The 21181-nt window shown below is 38.9% G+C and overlaps 1 protein-coding gene across 3 annotated transcripts in view; it reads right to left on the bottom strand.

Annotated features, from left to right (window-relative positions):
* Nucleotides 1–19776, bottom strand: part of yata (N-terminal kinase-like protein yata) — a 49130-nt gene extending 29354 nt beyond the window's left edge. For 2 of the 3 annotated variants that reach the window (XR_011226089.1, XM_045728587.2), the window contains exons 1-10: nucleotides 19383–19773; nucleotides 17979–18119; nucleotides 15748–15870; nucleotides 15140–15357; nucleotides 12991–13081; nucleotides 10239–10420; nucleotides 7146–7278; nucleotides 6255–6476; nucleotides 3683–3775; nucleotides 1572–1765 (exon numbers count right to left, since the gene is read on the bottom strand). Coding sequence is in view for 2 of the 3 variants with exons in the window: in XM_045728587.2 (XP_045584543.1) it covers nucleotides 1572–1765; nucleotides 3683–3775; nucleotides 6255–6476; nucleotides 7146–7278; nucleotides 10239–10420; nucleotides 12991–13081; nucleotides 15140–15357; nucleotides 15748–15870; nucleotides 17979–18119; nucleotides 19383–19496 (1511 nt within the window). In the remaining variant the exon portion in view is untranslated. Of the gene's footprint in view, nucleotides 1–1571; nucleotides 1766–3682; nucleotides 3776–6254; nucleotides 6477–7145; nucleotides 7279–10238; nucleotides 10421–12990; nucleotides 13082–15139; nucleotides 15358–15747; nucleotides 15871–17978; nucleotides 18120–19382 lie in introns of all 3 variants that reach the window. The other variant, XM_045728588.2, reaches the window with a different exon arrangement.
* Nucleotides 19777–21181: the final 1405 nt, after the last annotated feature.

Genomic DNA, 21181 nt, shown 5'->3' with positions numbered 1-21181 from the left:
CTTCCATTTCAAGGCGACTCAGGAGGGAAAATCGATTAGCAGCCTGGGCTTATGAGGCATGTGGCTGGGACAGGCAAGAGTGACTGCTAGATCATACTTGCGAGGAGGGCCTACCTGGGGAAACCTGGGGGCGAGAAGGAACGATAGGCTGATTGAGGGCACGCAACCTCTGGACCAGCTCATGTCGAGGGGTCCCTGCTGTTTTATGATCGATATCCAACTGGAGAACCCCAAGATATACATGGCAACTCTTGGACGTAACCTTGTGATGGCCATGGCATAAAAGGCAGCGACGTGCGGCAGAGCACCCCACTGTTTTCTCTGTCTGTATGGCCTGTTTTGCATCAGTTTGTACAGCGAGCTGCATTATGGCAGGTGAGGTGACTGTGGCCCAATAGATGACAAGCATTGCATCGTAACACAGAAAAGTTGTAGGGCTGGACATCATATGAGGTCCTGAGTAGTGTGCCACCCGGTCTGGGAGGGGCCCATCGAACATTACACGGACCATGGATGTCAGCCCTGCTGCTCCGTGAATCCTGGTAACTTCCAATAATCCTGCTGATGCACCCCCTAACACCTGCAGAGCGGCCTGGATGTCATCCACTTCAACATTCGGGTCAATTGGGCCAATCTTCCCATATCGGGCCTGAGACTCCTCGTGAGACAATACCTGTCGGCACCTGACAGGCCAGTCCCCCAACTTGTTTGGGGGATACACGGATGTGCAACAGAGCCTCCTTTCTGATATGTAGCATCAGTACTGCACCCCTACCCAGGGTACGCACGGTCTCAGGCAGGCAATATGGCCACAATACATGTACCGAAGCCTCAATTGCTGCACTTAAGGTACAAGGATTCGCAAAGACGCACTGGCCTGTTGCTGACTGGATTAAGACAACTGCAAACGAGGAATGAGGTACCACAAGAGGAGGGTCTTCTGAAGGCGAAAACATCCTCTTATCATCTTGCTCTGGGGAAGCATCAGCCGACTCATTTTCCAACAGACGTTTGCCTCTCTGGGACTTGCTGTCAACGTCCATGGCGCACTGGCCCAAAGAAGCCAGCTGAGTTCAAAGATGAGCTCCGGATGAGGTGAGGAATGAAAGTCCAGCCAGGAGCATACAATCTGCACACCAAGACGGCCGACCCTCGTGGCACTTCGTCCGACAACTGGGTTGCAGGGCCAATGGGGATTTACCCTCACAGCTGTTATATTTTCATACAATAGCTACTTGCATAACATCAGTGCAAGGGGTCTAAATGCAGTGAGGAAACGTACTGGTTTAGGATCAAGTATTACTTCCAACCAATATTTTTGACTTACTGTAGTTATCCTTATGACTTTAGAGGTGGTGACATGTAGGATTCCAACATATCCAAAATATATAGGTTTATTTGTGCACTTGGGGAACTGAAAGATTTAATCATCCATCAGTGTACTCTGACATGTACAGGATAAAGATTTATCTGTTTATCTGAGGTCTTCAGATAACCAAGAGAACTACGTACAACTATATGCTTAAAATAGCACAAATAAATTTTAGAATAAATAAAAAAAGAATACCTACTTTGAAGCAACTTCATGTAAAGGGTAATACTGCTGAGTAGCTGCTATGGCCATTACACCAGCTGTGCGTGCAGGAGGAAAGGGATCCCTCATGGCTCGGGTGAATGCTGAGGTTAGACACTTTTGTCTTACATCTGGATGGAGGTAGCCAGTTATCTTTCCCAGGCAGACTGTAGTGTTGGTTCGGATTCCTCCCTGAAATTTAACAAAGATTTAAGATTAAACAATTTACAAGTTGCAGATACTGTCCCTAAAACAACACTTGTCACTCTGAAGGTTCAACATGAACTCTTTGCTCATCAAATGAGAACTTCTATTAATCTTTGCCATTAAATATTCTTTCTGTATGAACAGCTGTCATTAATTTGGATGTCATTATACCATAAATTCTGTACAACCAAGTAAAATCCATTTGTGGACAATCCAATATTGGTAGGGAGTGGAGACGATGTCACAATAACGTAGCTGAAGAAATGATGACCAAACTACAACTCGGAAGACGGAGAAGTGACGATGTTTTGGTCCGTCCTGGACCATAATCAAGTTGTGAGAGATTTGATAATGGTCCAGGACGGACCGAAACGTCATCATTACTCCATTTTATGAGTTGTGGTTTGGTCTTCATTGGTAGGGAGTGTTTGCCGAAAGCTGAACACTGCTAATACACACCCTTTATGATTCACACCAGTTCAGTGTGTTTCTTTGGTCTGTGTTGGCTTGCTTTGCTGCACCCCATAAATAATGAGTAGTGCATGGTAAGTGAAAGCAGGTGGAAAGTGCCCAGTAGGTGTGGGAAATGGCAGTGTGGGGAGCGGTAGTGATGTAAGGATTGCTAATGAATGTTTGAAGTTTCAGCAAATGTGTGACATGGAGCATTCACATCAAAAGAATCTATCAAAGCTATTCAAGCAATCCTAGCATAAAGGAGAAATACAATTAAATTAACATGAGAACCCATGAAACTGAGCATTGAGTTTAATGAAATACCCCTTTCTGAGGGCTCTTCAGTGGCTCCCCATAATTTATGCACTGGTACTCCAGCAATGGTAACATCTTGCTAGGAGCCTATGACCATTTCATGACCAACTGAGAACCAGAACCAGACTCCTGCGCTCTCACAGATGTGAGGGAGTTGTGGGTGTCATAAGACATCAGAGATGTCTGAGATGAGAAATTATAGGGCAAAATGGAGTAAAAACTCAAAACTCTTCCACAAATATTTAGAACCATGACAAGTCAAGGATCCACTGCACTTTTGTATGGATGATGCAGTAAACCTGACAGTTTTTCTGTCCATGTTGATGGAAAAATGAGAGCATCTCCCAGCATGTTGTGGACAAAGACATTCTCACAACAACACATGCTGTGCTGCCATATATGATGGTTGGAAGACAAACAGATTTTGGCCAGAAGGAACATGTCTGGAACATCCCATCATCTGAAATGTGCCATTTTTGTTTTCCTTATAGTAATGTACATAAGTGATATAAATAATAATTATTCTCAAACAATTGAAGAATAATTATCATGGTTGAAACAAGGCTCTATACAAAACAGTAAGTCAGAAAGAAAATACTGTGTCCATGCAAAATTACCTATATCAATATCATAGGTATATGATATATCAATGCATGAGCAAAGAATTCGCAAATTCATTTTAACATTAAAAAATGTAAAACCTTACATGTGGGACAATAAAATATATCATATTTATCATATTAATTACAAAAGCTTGCTACAGATTGACAAGGGCCCCCAGAATAACTCATCAGTCATTGATAATCCCCAATGGTACAAAAATTAAACACTAAGAATACTGTAATCAAGCAAACCCTTGACTGTAAGGACAAGAAAACAGTCATTAAAGTTTACAAATTCCTTGTGAACATATTCCTAAAGTTTACAAATACCCAAACTCTAACCAATCTGGTTTGGGTTTTGCACATTTTCACTACAGTACTTAAATTGCCTAGTCAGAGAGTAAGTATTTAAGTATTAAAATATTTTAAGACAACATCAAAGTAACAAATAAATATATTGAGAATAAACATGAAAATTACATACTACACATTACTGTATGTAATCATACTTGAAAAACACAACAGTACTTACTTGATCATCTTTTGACTGAAGTCGTGCAAAATGCTTCAAGACTTCCACGTTGAGGTTATTGTAGTTGAGCTTAGGGGCCAGGAACATAATTGACTGCAAGATGGCAACAAATTATAAAGGTTTGAATAGATTCTTTGGTAATTTCTTGCAAATTTGTTTATCTGGCTCCATAAAACTCCAGACTGTAAATTTGCTATAAACTGTTTGGTACCTATATAGCTCAATTCATTAAGTTATGACACTTAGTTTCCCATGATGCTACAATGTGTGTGGGCAAGGTATGTATTCCTGTCAATTTTGTGTTCCACACCAATGCTTTACTCTCATATAATACAGTTGGATGTACTATGTTCTCCAACAGATTGTGCCTCACATCAACTTTAACCCTCATCGCTCTCTTCTGAGGAATTGTTAACTGCTTGCCTCTCAACTCTCAAATGTTCCCACAACTCCCCAATATTCCTAACATAACAATTTGTAAGATTTCTGATAAATCCTCTGTAACTACTTTCAGGGCATCATTTCAATCCTTTTACATAAGACACAAATGCCCTATTTATTGTCTTTTAAATTAAATTTATTTACAACTTGATACTCTTATTACATATTTTTGCAGTTTGCAATTTCACAAATGTACTGTACGGTACTCCAATATTTCATCTCCTTTCGATCTGTTCAAAAATCCTTTTATACAGTACCTCAATTATTAGTCTTTAGTAAGATCTCATGGTAAATTCAATGACAATTATATGCAAAGAGTACAGTACAAACCTCTTAAGAGTCAAATGCAACATATAGCTTGAAGTTATCTTGAGATGATTTCGGGGCTTAGTGTCCCTGCGGCCCTGTCCTCAACCAGGCCTCCTTTTTGTTACACCCCCCCAGGAAGCAGCCCGTGGCAGCTGTCTAACTCCCAGGTACCTATTTACTGCCAGGTAACAGGTACATCAGGGTGAAAGAAACATTTTGCCCATTTGTCTCCGCCTCCACCGGGGATCGAATCTGGAACCTCAGGACTACAAATCCGAAGCGCTGTCCAGCCAGATGGGTGGACATGCCCTGCTATACCCCGCACTTCCTATACGAATCTCTTCTTAATTCTTCGTTTTACCAGCTTTACTCTCACTTTACACACACACACGAGCGTAGCTCTCATCCTGTAACCACACTTAGGTAATTACACACACACACACACACACACACACACACACACACACACACACACACACACACACACACACACACACACACACACACACACACACACATACATTGGCCAAGCAGCCCATCTCAACAAACATATTTGCAAGTATTTGCCAATCTATAAATGCTATATGACTTTCTTCCAGTTTTCACAAAAACTCTATAAAGTAATAATTTTATTCTTCAAAATATTACTGTACCTCTATAGCTGAAACAGCTCATATAATATTTCATAACAATACAGAAGAACTGAGCTTGAGTCCACTGGAAGTTGAGATTCTAAAGAAGATTCATTCCGGTCATAACAACATTCCAATAAACTATACTGGAAAAAATATAAAATATTTAAGAAAAAACTTGGGGGAGAGGAAGGGGAGGGTGACAGAAGCAAGTTAACATATTTACAAGACTGGAATTCTATGGCAAAAAATCTTGAAACAAAATATAAAAAAGTAAGGCATTGAGTGAGCTGGTCATCAGCTTTCTCCCATATATTAGCTCCTGCTCCCTCAGGGACATAATTTTCAATCCAGTTCGAAAAGACCCACAGAAGATTATTTCACTACATTCAAACCTTCTCCAAGCCAACATGTGCCCCCTGGTGTTAGGATTGAGTGTGATTTGTAGTATTAAATATTACTTAGGTTCATATGTTGATGTTCATTGGTTTTCAATTACCTTATGTTAATACCTGGAACTAATACTTGTGAGTGTGGTTTTTGTTGTCAATAAATGAAAGGATGAGGCATGTTTTTTTCAGTCCACCCATATATAGTCCATATAACCCATATTCAGTCCATATAACATTTAAAGTCACTGAGTGGTCGCTGCCAAAGAAACTGATCCAACCTCAATCCCCGAAGTTAGGCTATGTAGGTGAAATTTGTCCGAAACAAATCTCAAGAACTCTACAAAACTGCTCTTAAAAATAACACAGAAGGGAGAGAGAGAGTTTGCTCTAGCACCCCAAGAGACCCCAGGAAAACAGGACAAATATATAATACAAAATATCCTAGGGTGCAGAAAGGAAATGCATGGACCAGCAGGTGAAGAAAATGAAAGAAGCCCAGTGAGGCATAAGGTGAAGGAAAGTTAAGACTCGCAACCAAAAGAGCCAAAACATCTGTAAATCTGTAAAGCTGGTACATCTTTACTGTACCACAGTCAAATTTAGGTCAGAGGCCACAGTACACTGAAAATTAATCTCATAATTAAACTACCACCAGTATTAAATTTCAACAGTGATCAAGAAAATTTTAAGTAAATGTCTTCAAATAAATGAGTTCTCATGAAAATGTGTCTTAAAAATGATTTGGTAATATCTTAAGGCTTGGGTCAGTTGCTAACCATCTTCACACACTGTACTAACCTTCACTGTGTGTTCTCGAATAGTTGGATTAGTGTCCAAAAACCCCGTGGCCAGCTGAGGGAAGACTTGGTCATTAACTGTTGAGAGATTCATGTGCTCTACAAGGAATTCAATCTGCTGTAGGAGCTTCAGTCGAGTTGCTCGATCACTTGATGAAAACAGTTTAACTACACACGGAAGAATGCTCTGCTGATATTCTGCTTCACTGAGCAACTTGCCAATCTATTAAAAGGGAGAAATGTACAGTAAACAATCACTTACCCAATAAGGATAGTACTTATAGCAACTAGGGGTTGCTATATACAGTATATATAAAAAAAAAAAGCTTTGTACAATAAATTTCACAGAGAACATAAGAAAGAAGACAACATTCAAGCTTAAACTTCCTAAGCCTTGTATAGCACATATGTACTAAATTAGGCTTAAGATTACATATATTATGCCTAGAATTGCTTAATTATGTCTAGAACAAATTCAGATAGGTTCTATAGTTACTGTTCTAGTTTTAAACTTACCATTTGCAGTATTCCAAAAGTACAAAATGTGATTTTTTTGTGTGTGGGTACAACAGTTCAATTTTGTATGTTTATCAACTGTTGCTATATGTACTACTATATCATTTTTGGAGTCAGGGTTGACTGAGTCAAACCCTAACTCAGGGTCTTGAGTGACACTCAAAGGTTATGACTGATAAGCAAAGAGAATACCTTTCTCAAAGTTATATAAAGTATTTTACAGGCACTGTACAGCTGCATACTGTAAAACAGTACTGTTGTATATTTTAATTCAGCAACTCCGGTCATACCACATTGTTCCCTCATGACAATACTTTTATGGACGACCAAGCCCAACAGGTCCTATAATATTTACTACACAATATTGGATCCTTACCTTAAAAAGAGGACTAAGCACAACAGACCCCACATTGGAGAACTCATGGGCAGCTAGCAGAGCAGGCAGAACTTTATTCTTGGCAACATACTCGGGAATGTTATCCAGCTTGGGCGTCAACTCGGAAAAGAATCTAGAAGATGAAACATGATACAACTTACTGTACCATTTAGATGCCAAACAATCTTAAATTGCATAATGCTTGCTATGACTGCCACTTTCCAGTACTTTAATAATATTTCTTTCCTATACCATGTTATTCTTTCCTCTTTAAAGATTTCTAATGATATAAATGAGCAAAAATCTTTTATATTTCTGAATAAAATAAACTGTATTCTTAAAATCTAATTGCTTATGACACTAAAGGCTTTATTAGTATCCAACAGTGCCAATATACTTAAAAAACCAGTGTTGAATGTAATGAAACACCATTTTCTGGGCGAGACCCGGAGGCTCCCCAGAGCTATCCAGGTTGATATGTATTGTATATCATTAGACTTTGGCATCAGTCAGTGTGCATGGAGTTGTAAGCCAACAGGGGACTACAAGCCAGAACCTGGACCCCCCCCACCCACCCCACCTCTCAGAGTGGCACGAGGAGCAATGGCCTATACAAATGCACATTGGGTTTGGAGCAATCTATGTCTGCCATCGACGAACCTGGGGAAGGATGAACCAAACCTGGAATCGAACCCAGAGAGGAGCCGAACCCAAATCCAACTCATACACAGAGGGGAGGGGGAAAGGGAAAACCCCACTCCTTGTAACAGAAAGCCCCGTTCCGAGGGTTAGAAAATCCAGGCAGGGAACCTCCCCAACATCAGCCGAGAACTGAAGGGTGGGATCGAAGTTGATCGCCAGCGCGGTGGGTCTGAGGCTCCCCCTTCCCCCTCCCAGGAAAGGGGGGAGCTGCACAGACATGCAGCACAGCTCGTGTGACGTCATGCTTGTCTGCTCGTTTTCATTGGGGAGTTCTGTCCACTCGTTTGTCTATTTTAGTCATTTTAACCAGAATAGGGGTTTGTTTTGAGGCGCTTACCTTTCTGGGTGCCTGGCCCAGTGGATGGAAGACATAGAATGTTCCAAATCCCATGTGCATTTCTATAGGCCATTGCTCCTTGTGCTTCTCTGATGGGGGCCAGGTTCTGGCTCGAGGTCCCCGGTAGGCCTAGAACTCCATCCACTCTGACTAATGCTAAAGTCTAATGATATACATATCAGCCTGGATAGCTATAGGGAGCTGAAGGGGCTCCCCCCAGAAAATATCACCATTTTCCAAAATGATGTGATATTTCACAGACCTTGGAGATCAATGCCTTTGAATAGCATGATGAAGGTTAAAAGCACATTAAACAGCTCAAAAGATGAATAAAGAGGTCTTCAAGGGACAAACTCTTCCTTCCCCCCTCTCCCAAGCTTGAAGAAATCAATACCATGACATTTTTTCCATGCTAAGGGAAATATCCTGAAACAAATCACAAGCTTAAAAGTGGAAAGAAACAATTCAACACTACAGACTCAGTCCATCAAATATAGGATGCAGTCAAAGTTGAACTGGCATAGAGGTTTCGAGATCCCAATGAGTGGTAGTACAGGTAGGAATAATACCATCTCTTAATGCCAGGAAAATAAAAAAGTCCCACAGCACTTATAAGAGAGAGATGAGAGATATACAAATCATGAACATACACAAATGATGCTGAAACAGAATGGAACCTGTAAAGTTTACATGGAGCGCATACACCTAATCATAGAACCAGATTCCTGGGTACTTTTGAGAGGAAAGGCTCATTCAAGAGGAGAAATCCCTGATGAATGCACTATCAGAATGGCACAGAAAACAAAACTGCCTGCATTAGTTCACTCAAGATCAAGAGACCAGCACTGATAGTGAATACACACATGAAGCATTAACTAAAGTACTGTACAGGTCAATTGCACACAAGACAAAATCATTTCAGGATGAATGACCAGCCACTAACAGGTCCCTACTCACAGGAAAAACTCTCCAAGAAGTAAGATTGGATTGCTAGCAGCTTCTGCATACTTGACAGTGTTTTTTTTATTTTGTGTTTTTCAGGGAGATCCCTGCACAGGCCCCTAAACCTCTGTCTGACCCACTAAGTGTCACTCATTTTTGTCTTACTTTGGTTGTGTTTGAGTATTTATGACTCACAAGTCAGCTTCAGTACGGTTATGTCCAATGTTTTCAACTTCTGCACTGTTAAATCTCACTGGTAACTGGTGGCCAGGTAACCAACTAGTTACTGGTCATTATAAGTAACATTTTGTGGTTTCTCTGATTTCCAGTACAGTATTGCTGGAAGGAGCACCTTTGGTGTACAAGAATATACTTTCTGGTGGTCATTCAGGGTAGGTCTGAGAATTTTTCAGTGTCTAAAGAAATTCCCTTTCCTCCACTAGGGCTTAACACAGGCATTTAGAAAAGATTTCCAGTTTTGGATAATGATTAAGTCACACTAGATCAGGCTCGTATTCAAAATGTCCCAGGGGTAGTGGAGTATTGCCTATGCTCAGAAATAAAGTTTTTAATAAAATAATAATAAACTAGACTGGCTTTAAACAATTTATCAATCCTTTTCAACTAGAATGAGTATTAGCGAATTTGACAAATTTTACAAGCTTGGAAATCCAGAATTTAAGTAAAAAAATTAATATTTAAGGAAATCTGCCTAAGTAAAATTATCAACTGTTTAATTTTGATTCTCAGAGTTGCTACAGATGACCTGCATTGCCAAGCAAACCTGTATAAAACAAAACATTTACCTAGACAATATTTCAGTTAGTAAAAGTTTGATTTATTTTAGTTTGTAAAAGTAAGCCCTTTAAGATAATGACTTGTACAAGTCTACAATATACTATCTTAAAAAATTTACACTACAGTACAGTTTAAAAAGTACCTATCAGAATCATTATTTTCAAAACTAGATGTGAAATACAGTACATCTAGTCTACCAGATAGATATGATGAACACTCAATATATTACATCAATCAACTGTATCATTTTGGTTAAATGTTTAACTGCACATGTACATATGTATGAACAGTAAAGTAGGCTTACCAAAACATACCTGTGTTTTTCATTGGCATCCTTGATTTGTATTTCTTCCAGGAACAGTAAAGTCTCTATGAGATCGTTGTGGAAAAATTGCCCGGGCTGATGAAGATTACTGACAACATCTCGTGGGTTCGGCCGGGCAGCAGGATTGGCCCCAACAAGTCGGGTGTATGTCGTTACTAATGACTTGGGTATCTGAATAAAAAGCCATTAATAAAATTAAAATAAAATTTAGTGGCAATAAATATCTTATTCCAAACAAAAAATCTTATTCAAAACAATATAGTACCACCCCCAACACTGCCGATCAACGGTAAATAACTGGAGTGGAGGAGGTCGAGGATACTACGGAACTAAACTCTACAAATCCTGAAGAGGAAAATGTCAAAGCAAAATCCATTACAACCCGCTGGACTCCACACCCAACACGCCTGACTGCAGAGAAACAATACCCATCAAAAAATCAATACAGAATCTTCAGTAAAAACCAGCTCAGAGGGATTAATATCCAAAGAACAGGCAACCTAATCTATTCTTAAAAGTGTAACAGGAGAGGAGGGCATCCCACAAAATCCAACACAGAGGAATGCTCCACCGTAACAGACACCGTCGGGAAAAGAAGCGAGGCTGCTCAGGCACAACTGTCTAAATTCAAAACACCCATGACAACTTTCTCCAGTTCACAAAAAACCTAAACTGTTTCAACTGGGAAAAACCTGAACCCTGATGAGCAGGCAAGCCAACTACCACTTAGCCCAAACCAGCTAGTTGTTGTGGTAGGGTAGATCTCATATTTCCCATCAAAAATGACTCGGACAATTCAAGACAATCTTGTGAAGATTTCATGTGCCACCTTCAGCCACACCAGCAGAACCTGAAAGTGGTACAAAAGAGCCCCACACAGACCCACTCAAACCTAATCATTGGATAGATGGGGACCTGCCAAAATGTATCGAATTGAGATGGACAACAAAAACAACTCAAATCTTTTGCATCCGGAGCATCAAATCCTTTGGGCCCCGGTCCCAAACACAATTGAGGGACAAAGGATAACCCGGAATCAACCTCTGACATCCTAATGCTCTAGTGCACCTCCTTCCCCAGAGGAGAACACCCCAGGATAGAGCCAACAACTTTCTCCAAATACCTGAGAAGGAAATGGATGTGAGCAAGCAAATGCAAAACAAGTCCCCAGACCCGGTACATCTAATTTCAGGGATATTTCAAAGAAACAATGGAGAAAAGGGAAATAGATGACTCAGCTATCTCCACAAACAGCCAAGAAAAATAAGAACATAAGAATAAAGGATAGTGCATAAAGCATATTTAGCCATATGAAGCAGTTCCTGTTTATATCCACCAAAACTCATTAATTTAAACTACCATTTGATGGTAGCTAAGATAGATTGAAGGCTGGCCAGATGGTTTCTAGTTAGTTAAGGAGGACATGGAAGAGGTTTGGGTTTATATGATTTGGACCTTCTAGTGATCATTCCAGGAAGATGCTATCCTCCAGTATTTCCTTATACCATTATGACCCTGTGAGGAGTACAGTATTTGAAAAGATCCCCACAAAGCAAGTACCACAAAGTGGCTGTCTAACTGCATGTTACAGTTCCTCCTTAGACACTAAAAATGCACTTTTGAGAGCAAAAGAATTAGATATATCTGAAAAACAAAGTTCAATATTTCAGCCCATCCTCCTATTTTGGTAGGATGAGTAACCATAGTATATATACCGACTTACAACAAAATTAGAAAGTAGAAATCTGAACTGAACAATTGAGTTGGACAAATTGGAAAACTATTTTTTACTTATATTGCAATACTAAACAAACCTAACCTTCCTAGGCCTAATACACAATATCTGAGGCATAATATAGTACATGTGTGTGTTATACTTGGGCTACCTTGAGGTTACCTTGAGGTGCTTCCGGGGCTTAGCGTCCCCGCGGCCCGGTCGTCGACCAGGCCTCCTGGTTGCTGGACTGATCAACCAGGCTGTTGGACTCGGCTGCTTGCAGCCTGACGTATGAGTCACAGCCTGTTTGATCAGGTATCCTTTGGAGGTGTTTGTCAAGTTCTCTTTTTAACACTGTGAGGGGTCTGCCAGTTATGCCCCTTATGTGTAGTGGAAGAGTGTTGAACAGTCTCAGGCCTCTGATGTTGATAGAGTTGTCTCTCAGAGTACCTGCTCACCTCTGCTTTTCAACGGGGGTATTCTGCACATCCTGCCATGTCTTCTGGTCTCATGTGATGTTCTTTCTGTGTGCAGGTTTGGGACCAGCCCCTCAATAGTGGCTTTAGGCATTGTATGTACTAGCTCTATCTATATATCGATCCATTAATGTAACATCACTTGTATGTATGTACCTTTCCTGAATAAACATATCTATTTATTTATTTATTTATTTAATTATTTTCCACGTATAGATTACTATGTATCTCTCCCACCTGCGCTCAAGGGAATACAGATTTAGGCTCTTTAGTCGGTCCCAGTAGTTTAGATGTTTTACTGAGTGGATTCTAGCAGTAAAAGATCTCTGGAATATATCGCTAGGAATATTTAAGTTTGTTTTTAATTTTCTTTTATTTTAAAATAATTCCTTACTAATCAAAATAGTCTAGTCTAAAAGTTAAGTACAGTATGTACAGTACAGATTCGTGACTATTGACGAACATCACAATAGGTACAGTACTATCTAAACAGGAGGATGGGTTAAAATTATATATTTTTGGGGAGAATAATTCAATTATGTACTAACCTTACTAGTATTTCTGAGAGATATGGATTGATCGAGATACCCATTAAATACTTCCCATATAAGACAGCCAAGTCCCCACACATCTGCTGCCCTGGAAAAAATAAATTATATAAACATTCCAAAAATACTTATTTAAAAGTCTTGCCCTGCTCTCTTTAAGAAAAAACCTGGGAGATATACTGAATCAAAATCTCAAGAAAATTCAGCAAGTGGAAGAAGCTGCAAAAACTAGAAAATTAGTCCTAGTAACATTTTCCCTTCTGAACATGAACCTTAGATGCTCCAAGGACTCCTATCATGTGTCAGGGTTTCAAGGCTTTTCGGGGTTTGGCTCCATGGCATCTTCCAGCTCCGTCACTCAATGTCTTCATGAACATTGAGGGGGTAACATGTTCTTCTAACCATGTGGGTCTGTTTTGTTATGCCTACCTTTCTTGGTGCCTAATCCCAATCGATAACATAAGAGAAACCTTCAACCACAGGGGGAGGTTTTTCAGAGGCCATTGCTCCCTGAGCCTCTCTGAGGGGGCCAGGTTCTGGCTTATGGTCTCCGGTAGGCTGAACTCCATTGATTAATGCCCTGGTCTGATGTATCGCATATTAGTCCAATAGCTCCAGGAGCCGAAGGGGCTCCCCACAGAAAAAACATTTGTGTGTCTTATTTTGGCCACTTCAGTGAAGAAATCTTGAAATCACAATTCACAAGCATTAATGGAGCAATTTTTCAATGGTGGTCATTCCTGACTAGGCACTGAATGGGAGTTGCCATGATGATATTTTTATATATTTATTTCAATGTCACTGACTTCTTTTTCCCTTTTTTTCTTTACAGTACTGGTAACATTATTTTCTCGAGTGCAATGATACAATGGGCAATCAATAGCATTATTTATATCACAGAACATGTAGAACAAAGGTATGCACAGATACATTTGTGCCACTAATATGTGCATAATATTGTATTCTTTGAACCATAAAACATACTGCATTTTCTGTTATTACACTGTATACAAATGTTATATGTAACTATTTCAATTTGTATGCACCATAATGAACCATCACGTTACATGTAGTCATTTCGTAACCTAAGCAGAACATAGTGCCACATGTTAGTCAGCTGCAGATGGCATCTGACACAGGAAAATCCCTCCAAGTAAACTGCACACATTGCTAATTCAAGCCACAACACTGCTATTATTATTATTATTAGATTCCTGGTCACTAAATCCTGAATATGAACCATTTTCCATAAGTTTATTTTCTAAAGGAACATGAGGTGCCATTTCATGAGGAGTAGATACACCAAACTGTGACCGTGTGTGTGGATATCTGCTTTGTGCTGTGGACATCATAACCAGTGTGGGTTCACTAATATCTGAGCTTTGTACATAGCGGACAGAACACTAGACACATGATCCTGTGGTCCCGGGTTCGATCACAGGCGCCGGCGAGAAACAATGGGCAGAGTTTCTTTCACCCTGATACCTAGAAATAAATAGATACCTGGGAGTTAGTCAGCTGTCACGGGCTGGTTTCTGGGGGTGAAGGCCTGGTCGAGGACCGGGCCGCAGGGACACTAAGCCCCAAAATCATCTCAAGATAACTCAAGATAGTTATCAATCACAGGGATCTTTTACTACACTATCATTGCTAAATAATTTCAGTTACTTATTTATTCCATCATTATTTAGTTAAGATGTAGGCAAGAGCTGCATGGCAGTGCTATGAGCTGCTACTACTGCATGCACTACTCACGGTCAACCTCTCACTACTGACGCCCTCACACCCAGGAGAGGTGTCCACAATTTTTTTCCATGATGACATGTTTACTGGAAGCCTGAGAAAGCAGAGGTGAGCCCCATGTTCTTGTAGATGTTTTAAATCTTATGTGGTACTAAAAAACTTTCCCAATTGTGTCACACAGTTTATGGATAATTAGAAAGATCAACCCCAGCTGTGTAATGCAATGGAAGGGTTATGGAAAATTACAAAGAGAATATATATATGAAGCAGTGCCAATAATATGCAAGTATACTGTATATGACTTCTGGATGACATTTTGCATAGTACATAATGTTATACAAGTGCTTGGGTAGAGAGAGGAGAAAGGAGGGATATCATGTATAAAAAACTTTGAGTAAGTCCTCACCATTTAGTTTTACTGGAGATTTTAGACGAATCAATCTTTTCTGGCGAGTTGTACACATCTAATTTTGGGATAACTTTTAAAGGAAACGTGGATGAGTCGCTGCTGGAATACTCCACGCCACCTAACTTCCACTCTCCAGCACGAGTAACGAATACACTACTGGCACATACATTGTAGTGAATCAAATTTCCATCATTGTTTAAGAAGCTCAGTCCTTTCTGTGAATAAATGTACAAATATTCTAACATACAAATAACACAAATAGTATATCACATGATTGAAGCACATATTACAATAATTATACACACATACACGATGGTACTAACTATAAAATCTGTTTACCCATCAACCAGCATATTTCCCATCATGAAATAAGCATCAGACATTACAAATATTTAGCCTCTCCTGTCATTACAGTATATCCTTATTTTCAGATACTGTAGCCAATCCCTCTGACCAGATTCTTCCACAATAACTGACTTCATAACTATGCAATGAAGTATCACTGCAAGGAAGCAGAATGGCATCACTAAGAGCTTAATTATAAAAACGATGCCCAAAATAAAAATATATTTGACCACTTAGCAACAAGAGAAGTGTAAACTCACAGTGACCTGTAGGAGCCCCCACGAAACAGCTGTGGCTCGATGTGCCGCCGTAAGAGAGTCGTCATTCAACCACGTTAACAAGGGTGTTACAGGCTCGGTTACTAGGTACACCAACTTGTCACTCTTGTAGGAAAATAAACAAATTCAAACATAAGAAGAGAATAACTGAGCAAATTTAAAATTACAATATTTATCATTATCTCATCTTTATTTGTATGAGGTTGGAAGGCATTTGCCAAAAATACAGGAAAACAATACATTAAATTATTTGTTTAAGATATTCAACATAAAGTACCTTGACATTCAATAGCAACAAGAACAACAAACATCAATGTACACCAACAAATTATCCTCATCATCATATCCAACACTTTTAAGAAGCTAGATGTAAAGCCCTTCTTATGAGTTGTCATGTATGAGCTACTTCCACTTAGCTTCAAGATAACCTCAAGATAGCCTTGTTCCCTCCATGTCTTGTCCTCACCCCACACACAGCCAACACTTTCTTGCCATATTATACTTTGGTCCACATTTGCTTTGACAGTCATCCCTCAAATATAAAAAATTACTTAAAGTAATCTACATATACATTTATCATAATGTGCGAGAAGAATGGCATCATCTGTATTCAACACATCTTATATACTCCTTTTATTTCTATCATACATTAAGTTTGTGTCCTCTAAAATTCTAACCTTGACACTTCCCTCACGATCCAATCCAAAATGCACTACACAACCTTTCTTAACCTTGCGATGATTTTGGGGCTCAACGTTCCCACGGCCTTGTCCCAAGGCCAGGCTTCCTGGGGACGGGGCATACATACGGGTCCCCCTCCCCTAGCATATATGTATTACCGACATATTTATTAAATCAGTTACATTTTGATATTTTCTCCTTCACTTGATCTAATTTATAAGAGAAGACTTTTTGCCGCATCCAACAACATTTCATCAACATCGTGCAGTCCCTCTCTTATATCACATGCATGCTCCAAGTCCACGAGTGCCATGTATACCTTATAATATTTCTCGCATGCCTTTTTTTTATTTACTATTGGACAAATGCAAATATCCGATCCCATTGTCATCCCTGACCAGCTTATCAGGTACAGTATTTTCTGCAGTCTTTGTCGAGTTTCATCGCAATGAATGCATCATCTCGAGTTTTGTTGCATATCAATGTCTCCAGACATCCTAGCACCAGTTTCCAGATGGCAAGACATTCCACAGGCATATGACACACATTTGTCCAACATGGGTCAAATAGTACCCATTGTCTAGCTACATACCCCTAACTCCTGGAACTCTCCTCCCCAAGAATAGACAGACTTGGGATGATGCCCAAAACTACATCTGAATCCAAGGAAAAGGAGAGATGAGGGGGGTAGAGGCACCCTCAAAAGAATTTCCTAACCCTACCTCCTCCCAAGGCATGGCCGTAAATAGGTTAAATATAGCATTAAGTAAATATGAATATTAACAGCAATACCAGGACAATTCAAAATGACTCAAGGGTGAGATTTGGCACACTTGCTGCTAACTGAATACCACTGATCTACACTATGTCTATTCTTGGCCAATTTTTTTACTTTTAAAACACCTATTTTAATGTGCTTTTTTAAATTATTTTATACTCGTCAAATACACTTGAAAAAAGGCATTAAATGAAAGCTGTTGTATCATATTAAGTTAGATATATGTATCCTATCAGCTGAAATAAAAATATTTTATGTCCATACAGTATTTAATAACAAATTGGCATAGTTATTTTAATCTCCCACTATCAGAAAACATACAAAGAATTTGAGGAATTTATATCAATACTGACTTGATATTATAGCAGATGGCTGGTATTTTAAGAAAGGGCCTAATGATATACCACAAGATGCTTGATACTATAATTGTGATCTATTATATCAGAGTACCTGATATTATTACATAAAGGATTGATATTATTACAAAGAAGGTTTGATATTATTACAAAGAAAGCTTGATATTCTAATGAAGGCTGCTTGATATTATTAAAGAAAGTCTAGATATTACTACAAAGAGTACCTGATATTTTTATAAAGACGACTTGATATTTACAACTGAAGACCTGATATAACACAGTTCCACATACTGGTACTATAATAAAGCTTAAGTGGTGCAATGTTAAGCCTTCTTTGTTTAAGTACTGTGTTAAAGAGAGAAAATATACTGTAATTCATTAAAGATAAAAACACATACCTCTAAACTATCAATGTAGGTTAGGATGCAGGGATGACGAAGTGTTTTAAGTTTCTTGACGGCTGCCTTTGCCACATCCAAGTACGATGTATTGCCATCTCTTATATCACATATGAACACACTTACTTCCTCTCCATTTTGCTGTAGAAATTATGAAAAATTATTTATATTTATAAATATACTATATATATATATATATATATATATATATATATATATATATATATATATATATATATATATATATATATATATATATATATATATATATATATATATATATATATATTTTTTTTTTTTTTTGGGGGGGGAGGAGGGGAGGGAGGGGTTGATCTTGGCCTGGTCATTTAAAGTTTTTAGTGATCTATGGCGTGTGCATAGCATAATTATTACTTGATGCATCACTCCAAGAATTTAACTTTTTTAATTCTTTAGTCCTCCACTAGAAAGTGTTCATCAATCACATTAGTTCACTCATCATTGCAAGTCTTCAATAAGTGAAATAATGTCTAATGTCATTTCTAGTTTGCTAGATTCAGATCACACACATAATGTACTATATTTTCTCGTCTCGACGAGACATACTCATCTCTAACTTGGATGATATTTACAAAACAATATCAGTGTAAGAACAATGTAGATCAGTTGATCAGGTTCTGTGATTTGAACACGCACAGTACCTGTCTTCCCTTAACAAGAAGGCAGCAGTTTCTGGCTGTTTCTTACATCATTTTGAGACGCATGCTAGGCCTAGGAAAGGGTAGAGGGTTTTAAGCAGTGCTAAATTATACAGTATTACTTTTTTCTCTGCTTATTTCACAAAGTATGCACTTTAGACATACTTATCTGGCATTGTCAAGTGTCAAACGGCACATAGTTAGTTGGGGCATCTAGTCTGGCTTAAGTCACCCCCAGGTCAAACATGGCAAATGTAACCTGACCTAACAGAGGATAATCCACTAAAAAAAAAAAAGTACAGCTTGCAGCAACTGGCAAGGGACAACTCTTCCATGTCAGAATGCCTTAAATGCCCTTACAAAGCTGACCCTTCCTGTGACCTCTGGGCTACACAATACACAAGTAATGCGAAACATTATAATTAAGTCTGCCCGAAACGTTATGCATGTTAGTGGCTTTGCAAGAATATAAAAATATCCCTCTAATGTAACCTCACCAACCCATTGTACCTTCTTGTAAATATATTATTATTTTTATATAAATAATTGACTATATAGCACGTCAAAATCCTAAATTAAAAAAAAAAATCTCTTATGAATATACCACTGGTGGCCACATTTTCTACATGCTACATATAATTTAGGTCAAATGCTGACATACACACACATTAAGAATATGTTAAAATGTATATACAAAGTCATTTCAAATGTGTTTGTAAACAATCACCCGTTTCTTTCCTCGGTGAAGCTTCCACACTGTTCTGTTATCATCACACACGATTTCTTCTCCAACTTCGTAGGGAAAGTTGCTCGCTGGGTCACGGGAAAATATTGACCACATCTTTCACGATTTTTGCAAAATATTTGTTGAAGCACCAAGAGTCCCCACGACCGCCCTGCTGTAAATTGCCAACACACACAAAACAAAGTTTGTAAGTTCGCTTACTAGCTGCAGACACAAAGTTGTGGCCCAGTTTACTTAAATATAGCTTTTTCATTCATATTTTTCCAAGCAAAATATGGATTCTGTTTCATGTATACTGCGCGAAGTATATCATATACTGACAATTTGTAAAAAGTAGTTATTTCAATATATTATGAGTTTGACGTAATCAAAACGAGTCTATGAAAGAATCAGCTGTCACAGCTGAGGGTAAAACAGAGCTACAATGTAGAGAAAACGGAATTTTGTTGCGGAATCGGCGGCCATATTGGATAACCTTCATTATAGGAATTACCTGAACAATCACATATTACCTCTTTTGTGGCCCTAACGGGAACAGAAAGCCGGCTGATTGTCAAATGTTACCCGATTGTTCCTAAGGACTATTTTCTAACTGCAGGTTGAAGTGAAGAATGTGTTGTCTTTGCAATTTTAATTACAGCTTCGGCGAGTAGGCAGTTCCATGGGTCTAAAGTAATTCGTTTTGTCGGGATAGGAAGCCTGAGTATATAATAAGCTGTGACGAACTACTGACCCTCTCCACAATGCAGCCACATATGTGCTATACATCTTGCACTCCAATGCATACATGTCTAAAAACTGTAGCCTGTTTAACGCAACAGTAAAATGTGTACTTGGATGAAAAACGATTCTTCGCGGCAGGGGATCGTATTCCAGGGACTATAGGATTAAGGACTTGCCCGAAACGCTACGCGTACTAGTGGCTGTACAAGAATGTAACAACTCTTGTATATATCTCAAAAAAAAAAAAAAAAAAAAAAAAAAAAAAAATTACTGTAATTAATTATTGATTTATAATTGCAAGTGATTCTACGTCATCCGTAAAATGCGCTCACTCTTTTAAGACACGATTGTAACATGTTCGTGTCCGCAGCTAGACACAAAGATGACAAAATTATTATTATATTTTTTTTTGTTATTAACAAGCTTAGGTATACACAGCAATGTGCTGCTACCCTATTCTATATGAAGGATTATACAGTGGTAGATCAAAAAGCAGCTACAAGCTCATCCAACATCCCCATCTCACAGGACGGTCAGTCATACTTGGAATCAGGAGAGAACATGAAATGTAAGACTGATCTATTAGTCTCCACTAGCAAACTCTTGGTACAGCACAAGAATATCTTCCAATATTCCTGAGTGTGTGAAGTAATTGCAGCGCTCAATGTACCTCATACCATTTGGTCTGAAATCACTGATAACAGGGTAATTACTGAAGATGGTACAGGGTCCATTTCACGTGGATTCCATCTCATGTTGGTCTCCGAGTGCAGTACAGAAGTGCTGAATTAACTAAAGGATCTGCTTTGAACAGAGTTGATTATAACTTTGGATGCCTATAAGCAACCTGATTACAATAATACACCAAGGTTTTCAACATCTTAAACAAAATAAAACTAGCACTAGCAATCCCGGGCGGGGCAGAAATGGTTGAGCACATTTCCTTTCACCTAGCAGTGAGTAGGTACTCGGGAGTTAGTCAGTTTGTTAGGGGGTTGCTCCTGGGCGGGGTCAGTAATTCGGCCTTGGTGGGGGAGACGTCGATAAAAGCCAAATGG

Source organism: Procambarus clarkii, chromosome 93 (assembly GCF_040958095.1).
Source record: "Procambarus clarkii isolate CNS0578487 chromosome 93, FALCON_Pclarkii_2.0, whole genome shotgun sequence".
Taxonomy (NCBI): Eukaryota; Metazoa; Arthropoda; class Malacostraca; order Decapoda; family Cambaridae; genus Procambarus; species Procambarus clarkii.
The sequence above is the reverse complement of the archived record's forward strand: the minus strand, read 5'-3'. Positions and strand labels throughout refer to the sequence as shown.